Here is a 10,577-nt window from a genome sequence, read left to right as displayed (position 1 = left end):
GCGCTTTGCTTCAGAAGGGGGTGTGGTCAAGGCTCCCTGGCCAATTAACCCCCTCTCTTTTTTCTCTGTCTCCATCTCTTCCAGGTCCCCCTAGATCCACCTTCCCCCCAACACACACACACCAACCCCCAAAACCCCCCGGTTTTGGTTCATTCCGGGCAGAAAATGGCTTATTTTTGGGGGGGGTCGTCGGCAGTGACAACATGGCTCCCGCCTCCTCTTCCTTTTGGGTCCTGAATACGTTTGGGGGTTTTTTTTGGTTTTTTTCCTTTTTTCTGTGAATTTTACAGATAAAAAAAGACAAAAAAAACAAAAAATGAAGGGAAAAAAAACAACCTGCCTCCCTCCCCCGCAGTCGTCGTGGTTCATTCCAGCCCCCACCCCTGCCCCCCAGCTGAGGGGGTTGGATGTGTGGCTGGTCAGGGACCCCAGCATCTGGGTCTCAATTGGGGGGCATCTGATTGGTCGCTTTCTGCCTTGCTGCCCCTCTGCCAACCAATCCAAGTGCAGCTTCCTGTGTGGCTGTTCTGTGCTGGCCCCGGATCCCACCCCAGAGTCGTCTGCATCTCGGCTCCAGGTAACGCCTTCCTTGGGGTGTTATATGTGGCTGTGCTGCACCCCAGAGCCAGCTGCATCACTGAGTTTCTGTGAAACTATGAGTCCTTGTTATGCCCAGTCCCTAATCATGCCCCGCCCCAGAGCCAGCTGCAACGCCAGGTCCCTGTAAAACTCAACTCCCGCCGCCCCCCACAGAGCCATTCGCATCACTGGGTCCTTGTTACACCCAGCCCGTGGTGTGCCCCACCCTAGTGTCAACTGCATCCCCAGGTCCCCATTACATGCAGCCCCTGCCGTGCCCCACCCCAGAGCCAGCCCCGGCCAGTACAGAGAGAGGACCCATATCAGTGTGACATGCATGGTAGGGGCCCTGATGAGGGGGGAACACTTCTAATGGGGTCTGTGTGGGGAGGAAGAATATTGGGGTGAGAACTGGGGGAGGTGGGGGAAACTGTAGGGGGAACGTGAGGTCCACAAGGGGGCATGTTGCATGGGGTCCTTGATCTTTTACAGGGACAGGTATTGGAGTGGCACTGTTTGGGGGCACATGGGGCAGGGCCTTGATCTTTTGGGGGGAGCAGATATGGGGGCGACCCTATTGGGGGCACAAGTGGGTCCTTAATCTTTTGGGGGAGACCCTATGAGGAAGGTGGTAGGGGTAGAAGTGTAGAGGCTGGATTTTCTGGAGGGACCCATATTAGGGTGACAGCTGCACAGGAGAGGATCCGTATGGGCATCACACAATGGAGGGGTGTGTTTTCTGGGGGGACCCACATTGGGGTGACACACCTGCATATATGGGACCCACATGGGTGTCACACAATGGTGAGGTGGATTTGTTTTGGGGGGGGTTCCTATGGAGGGGAGACACTTGCAGATGGGGGACTCATGGGCATTACACAATGGGGTGTTGGATTTTGGGGGGGGACCCGTATTGGAGTGAGACTCATATGGGCATCACACAATGGGGGTGGGTTTGGGGGGGGCCCATATTGGGGTGACCTGCATATGGGGGACCCACATGGGGTCATAATGGGGTGGACTTCCTGGGGGCCCCATATGGGGGGGTGATTGTGTATGGGGGACCCACATGGGACCACAGAATGGGGGGTGGATTTCCTGGGGGGACCCATATTGGAGTGACACCTGCATATGTGGGTCATACAGTGGGGGGACTGGGTCTTTGGGGGACCATACTGGGGTAACACACCTGTGTGGGGGATCCCTATGGGCATCACACAGTGTGTGGGGGGGGATTTTCTCAGGGAACCCTACGGGGGTGACATGTACATGGGGGGGCTGCCTATTAGTGTGACACACGGGGGGCAACTGCATTACCCCCATAGGGGTCCCCCATATGTGTGTTACACTTGCAGTGGTCCCCCATGTTTGGGTGTCTTCCCAATATGGGTATATGGGTCCCCCATTCATGTGTCTTCCCAATATGGGTCCCCATGGGTCTGTCACCCTATAGTTTGTGTTGCAGGTAATGTAGTCTGTTGCCCTAATATGGGTCCTCTTGTATGTGTCATTAATATGGGTCCCCTAGTCATGGGTCTCCCCAGTGTGGTCTCTGTGTGCACGCGCAGTCTGTACATGGGTCCCCAATACACATACCTGTGTTATACCAATATGGACCCCCCGTACATGATGTGTATTACTCTCCTATGGGTCCCCCATTCGTGTGTCCCCCCCACCGTGGTTCCCATGTGCGTGAGATCCCAGTATGAGTCAGCCATACGTGTATCTGTTACACAGGCATAGGTTCCCCATGTGCATGCATCACTTGTATGGGTCTGCCAGTCGCCTTCCCTATCTGTCACCCCAACGTGGGTCTTATGTACCTGTGTCACCTTAATATGGGGTCTCCCGAATGTGTCACTCTAATACGGGTCCCGCGTTTGTGTGTTGCCTCAATATAGTTCCTGTGTGTGTATGATCCTGTATGGATCATATGTTCATGTGTTACACTAATATGGGTTCCCTGTGTGCACGACCCCTATATGGGTCCCTTGCTCAAATATCTTCTGTGTGTATGTGTGTAACCCCAATATGGGTCCTCCTTAGATGCATCTGTGGTACTGATATGGGTCCCAGTGTTGCCTCTCCCCATATGTGTATCTGTGTCGCACAGATATGAGCCCCTATGTATGCGCATGTCATCCCAGTATGTCTCCCACATGCATAGCTGTCACCCTAATATGGGTCCCCCATGTGTCACCCCAATAGGGATCTTCTATTCTGTCTCTTTTTGATATGGTTCCTGTGTGTGTCACCCCAATATGGGTCACCTATTCCCTTGTTTTCTCAGTGTGGGTCCCCCATGTGCATATGCCACCCCAATATGGGTCCCCTATTCATGTGCCTCCCTAATGTGGTTCCTCTGTGTGCGTCACCCTAATATGGGTCCCCCACATGTGCGTCACCCCAATGCAAGTTTCCCCCCATGAGACCGAGTCACCCACATCATGGGGGCCCTGTTATATTTACCCAGCCCCTTGTGCCCCACCCCAGAGCCAGCCGCATCGCCCCCACAGCAGAGTCCAGGGAGCCGGGAGCTTTGTCCAGAAGGGTTTTATTGTCCGAGGTACCGGAGCCCCCACTTCCTCCTTCTGCTTCCAAGGTTCAGGACACCTGGGTCCTCCCATCTCCCTGCATCCTTTACATTGAGGCCTGGGCACCTGGGTTCCCTGCTTCTTATCTTCCCACCCCTGGATGCCTGGTTCCCAGGCGCTTGGGTTCCCTCCACCCCACTGCCAACACCTCCTTGAACACCTGGATCTCCGCTGCCACGTCCCCCGGCTGTGCCCAGATGCCTGGGGACCCCCGTCATCCCTGGAGGCTAGGTCCACTGTCCTGTGCCTGGACACCAGGGTTCCCTTTTCCCTCTTCAATGCCGGTGTACCCAGAGGCCTACCTGGCCGCCGCTCCTCCCCAGACACCTGGGCCCCTCCCTGCCCCGCGTCTCCGTTGCTCCCAGCCACCCCCTCCATAAAGTAGGAAACACTACACGGGCGCGGGGGCGGAGTCGTGCTCGCTCCTTTATGGGGGGGGGAGACTGTCACTGTTGCCGTCGCCCTTCCCTTGCCCCCCAACCCCCTCCCCTGGCCTCCTCCCCCACACCCCCCATGAGGACCCCCGGCTGAGAACCAACGGGGAGCCCCAGCAGGAGGTGTCAGGGCTGGGGCTGCCGAGTCTGAGGTGACCTCTTCTCCCTCTGAGAAAACCCAAGTGTCCTTTCCCCGTCCCTGCCACTCTCCTGGAGAACCCAAGTGTCCCGGTTCCCGGGCGCAACTGGACCTGGCCCTAATTAACACCTGTGTTAATTGCTCTTCATGGAGAGATGTCCTCTCTGGTCTCAGCCGTGGACTAACAAGGAGCGGAGTCATCCGGGGTTAAATGAGCTTCTAGTGAGGAGGGACAGTGAAAATTGGGTTTTTTCAGGCCTTAACAAAACGCAAATCTCATGACTTTTGTCCTAAGCATCTAACAGAAATGACATCTTTTAGCCTAAAAAAGCCAAATCTCATTTCCTGCCCCCCCCCAGTGAAAATGACATATTTTAGTCAGAAATAGTCACGTCTCTTGATATCCCCCCCACCACCCAATTGTAATATAGGTCTCTAATGAAAATGGTCACTTTTGGCCTTCAAGGCACGAAAATTGTTCTCGTCTCCCCAGTTTTAATACAGATTTTGAGTGAGAACAACTGGGTTTTAGTCCAAAAAAAAAATAAATGGCCAAATCCTTTGAATAGTTTTCCCCTCAATTTCAATAAAGATTTCTAACCAAAAATTATGGGTTTTAGCTAAAAATAGTCAAATCCCTTGATTTCCTCCCCCCCCATTTTAATGTCACTGAAGACACATCTTAGTCTTGAAGTCACCAAAAGTCTTGATTTCCTGCCCAATTATAATACAGATTTTCAACCAAAAAAATGAGCTAGAAAATGGCCAAATCCCTTGACTTTCCCCCCTGAATGTAATTGTTATTTCCTAATTAAAAGACATATCTTAATCTTGAAATCATCGTGTAGCTTGATTCCCCCCCCCCCCCATTTTAATATAGATTTCTAACAAAAAAAAATGACGGGCTTTAGCCTAAAGTAGCCAAATCCCTTGATTTTTATTTTTCCTCGCAGTTTTAATGTCGCTGAAGACCATTTTCCCCCCGAATTATTATACAGATTTCTAAATAAAAATCCAAAAATGGCCAAATCCCTTGAATGCCCCCCACCCCGCATTTAAATATTATTTTCTAATTTAAAAGATGCATCTTAGTTGGGATCTACACGGAAAATCCTTTTCTGGCTTGAAAAATCACCAAATCTTCATATTTCCCTCCGTTGTTGTGTAGATTTCAATTAAAAATCCCTTTAATTTTGGGCTGAATATTATTAAATCTCCATATTTCTCTTTCTTCTGATGTAGGTTTCAACTCAACATCCCTTATTTTAGCCATAAATGCTCCAAGATCTTTATGGAAATGGAGAAGTTTTAGAGTTTTCTGGGCAGAGAGAGAGGATTTTCATTAGGAATTTCAATGGAAATGGGGGAGAATCTGGAGATTTGGTGACATTGGAGCCCAAATTGGATCACTTTTATCCAAAAATCTCTCCTAAATTAGCTCTAACATTAAAATGTGCCCTTTTCCCATAATTTATGAGATTTTGGCATTAAAACATGTCCTTTTCCTGTAATTGGAGGGGTTTGGGATACAAATAATCAAGCTGGGCTCAAATAAGGGGTTTTCCTTGGAAACCTGTATGGAAAGAGGGGGAAAATACCAAGATTTAATGACTTTATGGCCAAAATAAGTCACTTTGATTTGAAAATCTGGATTAAAATAGAGAAAAGTAGCAAGTTTTTGGAGCTTTTCAGGGTGGAAAGATGGGATTTTTGCTTGAAATCTCCATAGAAATGGGGGAGAATCTGGATATTTGGTCTTTTTATAAGGTTCGAAGAAGTCATTTTGATTCAAAATGTTTATATGGTATAATTAATGTATTCAATATATACTATTTCTATACTTTTTACATGTTGTGATACTGTGTTTAAATATTTTGATTATTTAAAAGTTCAACACAAAATATTTAAATAATCTGCTTTCAACTTTTTGATAGTTTTAAAATTTGAGTATTTTAGTTTTAATTACTAATTTATTATTTTAATATTCTGGTATTTAATAGTCTGATTTTAAATATTTTAATAGTTTACATTGGTTGTGTGAGTGCATGTGTGCGTTCAAGCTTACACCCCTTGGATATAGATTTTGAATCAAAGTGACTTCTTCCGGCTTTAAAATCACCCAAATCTCCCCTTTTCCTTCCATTTTGTGCAATTTTCAATTAGTAATGACATTTTTAATTGTTAAAAATCACCCAATCTCTGTTTCACCCCACGTCTATGCAGTTATCAAGAAAAACACCCTTTAGGCTTAAATCTCCCTCTCTTCTTCCATTTTGAATTTTCCAATTTAAAGAAGGACATTTTGGCCTTCAAAATAGCCAAATTTCTCGTCCTCACTCTAATTTTCATATTGATTTCAATTAAAACTCCCTTGGTCTACCCTGAAAAGGGCTGAAAATAGCCCTTTTTTTCTCCCTTTTAAGAATTAAAAACAATTCATTTAGACCTTCAAATCCAATCTCCATCTTCTCCCCGTTTCCGGGCAGATGTGGACTGAACCCCCCCCCACTGTTTTGCCCCCAAAATCCCTATTTTCCCGTTTTCCTGGAGCTTCGGCGGCTGCTGATTTGCTAGCTCTCCAGGTTTTCCCCCGTTCCTGCGTAGATTTCAACCCAAAACAGCTCATTTTGGTCTGGAAAAGGCCAATTTTAAGGTTCTGCTCCCTGTTTCGTGGATACTTTTTGCTGCTTCTCTGAATAATTGGGATTTTTAAGAGAGCCCCATGGAAAATGGGCTGTTTTTAGCCCCAAATTTCCCTTTATTTCCCCCCATTTTCCTTCTGGAAGCTCTTGGCCTGATCCCCGCCACCCCTGCACCCCAGAGCACCCAGGCATCCTGGAAGCGGGCACCCACCTGTTCCCAGAGGCAGGGACGGCTCCGGGACGGGACACGCAGGGCAGAAAGACCGAGGCGCGGAAAATGGGGGGGTATTTATTGCCCCCACCCTTGCCCCTCCCCTGCGCCAGTCACATGACCTGCCCTTACCCCGCCAAACCTACAGGAAGTTGGGGGGTGGGGGGGCTCTGAGCATGGAAAGTCCCGCCCAGGCACTACGGAGTTAACGGGCCCACTATTGCCCCCTCATAGTGGTGCCCCTCACTCCTGGCCTGCAGCCCCCAGAGACCGGATGGGGCCCCGGGGGTGAGCGCAGGGGTGGGGCGCTGGGAGCCCAGACGCCTGGGTCCTGCGGGGCGGGGGCAGGGGCCGGCCCCACAGCCACCAGCTTGTCGGTGACGAAGGCGGCCGGAAGGACACACGTGGCACCTGCCCCACGGTGGTGCCCCTCGCTCCCGACCTACGGCCCCTTCATGGTATTAAGTCAAGTAAATCCTCCTTCCATGGTTCCCCCCCAGCTGTTGGCCCCAATTTGACCTTTAGATGATGTGTTTGAGGGCCCCCCCACCCCAAGGAACCAGGTAATAACCTCTGACCCTCTAGGAGCAGGATGGGTGACTCCTTGGCCTGCAGTTGACCCTGTGGTCTGGAGTGACCCCCCCCAGCTGTGACCTTTCCACCCAGTTAAATGCAATCGGCCCCTCCGTGACCTGCAGCTGACCCCAAATCAACCTTTCAGTGCCCCCTTGACCCTGCTAAGCCCTGTGTTGCTCCCCTGGACAAAAGGGACCTTGACCTTTTGATCAATGACCTGGGCATGACCCCATGACCTGAAAGAGTGCTGCTGGGTTGGCCTTGGCCCCCTCAGGAGGCTTGCAGCCAGTGGGAGGTGAGGTATAAAAAAGGGGAGCTGGGATCAGAGAGGAGGCCTAGTAGTGGGGCCTGGGGCAGGGGTGGGGGTCTTCCTTGGTTCCCGGGGCAGGGGCAGGAGTGAGGGGGAGCCTGTTCTGGTTGGAGGGGGACTTGTATTGAGGTAACCCCATCACACACCTGGGGGGAATCACATTGGGGTAATGCTGACCCTGGAGGGACCTACTGGGGTGACACTGTCACACACCTGGTGGGGACTTATATTAGGGTGAGGCTGACCCCTAGAGGGGCCCCTGTTGGGGGTGACACCACACAGGCAAGGATATTCCATACTGGAGCAACACCAACACACACCTGGGGGGCACCCATATTGGGGTGACACCATGTTGCATCAGGGAGGACTTGCACTGGGATGACACCACACACCTGGGGGGCCATGTTGGGGTAATGCCACACTGGTAAGGAGATTCCATACTGGGATGACACCTGCACACACCTGGGAGGCTCATACTGGGGTCACACTGATGCCTGGCCCATGTTGGGGTGATACCATCTTGCACCAGGGAGGACTTATATTTGGGTGACACTATCAAACACCTGGGAGGGCCATATTGAGGTGACATCATCACACCTGGGGGGGACCTATACTGGGGTGACGCCCAGAGGGGAATTACACGGATGACACTGACATCTGGGGAACCTATATTGGGGTGACACGATCACACGCCTAGGGGGATATCCATACTGGGGTGACACCATTGCACACATGGGGGAACATATTGGGGTAACACTGACCTGTGAGGATCCCTATTGGAGGGACAGGCCCCTGGAGGACCCATATTGGGGTGACACCACCATATATGGGGGACCAATATTGGGGTGACACCAACACCCATGCAGGGAGCTGTAATGGGAAGACTCAGGCTGGAAAGGAGCAGCCCCTGCTGCTCCCCCCTGGGTGTCACACTCAGCGGGTCCCCTAATGCCCCATGTTGCTAGGTGTGCGTCACCTCAATGGTTCCACCTCCAAAAAATCCCATGCCCCCCACAAATGGGGGAGGGGGGAGCTTGAAGCTGGGCCCCAGAGAAGCCAGGGTCCGGGCGCCCAACCTCCTGCCCAGGTGTCCTGGGAACAGGAGTCCCCAAACTGAGCAGCAGCAACAAACGAGGCAGGTCCTTTATTGATTCCAGAAAGGGGGCGGGAGGAGGGGCAACAGGAGGAGGAGCATCTGGTGAGGGGGGCACGGAGCCCCAGCGGAGGGGGTGGGGTCACTGCACAGGCTGCTCGTTCGCCCCGGACCCCGAGTCCTGCGGCTTCATGACGTCCGGCAGCTCTGGGGGGCTGGAGAAGGAGTCGATGCGCAGCGGCTCGAAGGCCTCGTCTGGCGATGGGAGAGAAGCGTCAGGCCCTGCCCCATCCCTGGCCCCGCCCCCAAGACCCCACCCCCTCGTTTCACCCTCTTTCTGCTACCCCCTTCCCCACTCAGTGTTGCCCTTGGCCCCACCCCCTTTCTGCTGGGGCCTGGGGCCGCGCCGTCTGGCTGGTGAACCCGCAGTCGCCCAACGTCTTCCCATCGTCCAGCAGTTGGTCGTCCTGGGGCAAGAGGAGCAGTGAGGAGAGGACCCAGGCGTCCAGGCTCCCAGGCCACCGCCACCCCAACCCCTCCCCCGGGAACCCAGGCATCGGGGCCACCTTGTAGAGCCGCTGCTCCTCTGGGGGCCGCTTGAGGATCCCCTCCACAATGCGCTTGAGCTCGTAGACGGTGCTGGACTCTTTGGCGTCCGTGAAGATGGTCGTCTTGTGCCTCCGGATCATGAGGAAGACGTCCTGGGGGGGACCCACAATGAGGTGACGCTGGCAGGTGCGTGGGGGGACCCCTATTGGGGTGAGGCATGCTCCCAGGGGGACCCTTCCTGGCATAGCACTAACACACACCTGGGGGGACCTATACTGGGGTGACACCAGCACACACAAGGGGACCCACGCTGGGGTGACACACATTAAGCGGAGCCCATATTGGGGTGATACCTGGGAGAACCCTTACTGGTGTGACACTAACACAATTAGTGTGACACCCTGGGGGGGGCACAGTGGGGTGACACACACTAAAGGGACCCCATACTGGGGTGACACACCTAGGGGGACCCCTATTGGGGTGAGAGACACCTGGGGGACACCAACACACATGAGAAGGCCCACACTGGGGTGACGCACACCTGTGGGCATCCATATTGGGATGACTCTAACGGGAACTCATACTGGGGTAAGACACCTATGGGGGGGGCCCATCTTGAGGTGACAACATGCACACACGGGAACAGAATTAGGGTGATGCACACCTGGGGGGTCCTGTACAGAGAAAACACCCCTCTAGGGGATCTGTATTAAGGTACAACCACACACGGGGAACCTCGACTGCGTTGACACACCCCTGGGGACCCATACTGGCGAAGACACACACCTGGGGGGCCCATTTTTGGTGACACCTAAATGCAGAGGAGCCCAATACAGGGGTGACATGTACCTGGGGGGGACCCATATCACGGTGACACCCACACATAGGGAAGGCCCATATTGCACAGGGTCACCTACACAAGCCCGGGGGGACATATTTGGGGTGACACATACCTGGGGGGTCCATACAGGGGTGACACACACACGCACGGGGGGGGGGACCCACATTGAGGTAACATAGGCCCACGCGGGAATGATATTAGGGTGACACACCTGGAGGTCCCAAATAGAGGAGACCCCTTTTCTGGGGGGCACCCCTATTGGGGTGACACCCACGCACATAGGGGGGACCGCGACTGCCTTGAGACACCCCCGGGGGACCCAAACTGAATGATGCACGCCCCCGGGGGCCCATATTGGGGCGACACCAACCCATAGGGGGGGCCACGTTGGGGTGACATCTGGGCGGGATCCATATTGGGGTGATAGCCATAGGGTCTGGGGGGGGAGGGGAGGGGAGGAGGGGACACCCTGTGTCACAGGCATCCGGGCCCCCCACAGGCAGCCTGTGCCACCCCCAAATGGGTCCCCTCAGAAACCACCCCCCTCCTGGGGTCCCCCTCAACGTGAGGACACCGCGTGGGTGGAGCCAAAGCATTGGGGGGGGTCCT

At 53.2% G+C, this 10,577-nt stretch overlaps 1 protein-coding gene across 1 annotated transcript in view; it reads right to left on the bottom strand.

Moving 5' to 3' along the window:
* Positions 1 to 8,614: 8,614 nt before the first annotated feature.
* ELOB (elongin B) overlaps positions 8,615 to 10,577 on the bottom strand; it is a 2,346-nt gene continuing 383 nt past the window's right edge. Inside the window, exons 2-4 of the mRNA XM_025193962.1 lie at positions 9,145 to 9,279; positions 8,957 to 9,045; positions 8,615 to 8,871 (exon numbers count right to left, since the gene is read on the bottom strand). Of these exons, the coding sequence (XP_025049747.1) occupies positions 8,721 to 8,871; positions 8,957 to 9,045; positions 9,145 to 9,279 (375 nt within the window). The 3' untranslated portion in view covers positions 8,615 to 8,720. The remainder of the gene's footprint in view (positions 8,872 to 8,956; positions 9,046 to 9,144; positions 9,280 to 10,577) is intronic.

This window comes from Alligator sinensis, unplaced genomic scaffold, assembly GCF_000455745.1.
Source record: "Alligator sinensis unplaced genomic scaffold, ASM45574v1 scaffold1511_1, whole genome shotgun sequence".
NCBI lineage: Eukaryota > Metazoa > Chordata > Crocodylia > Alligatoridae > Alligator > Alligator sinensis.
The sequence above is the reverse complement of the archived record's forward strand: the minus strand, read 5'-3'. Positions and strand labels throughout refer to the sequence as shown.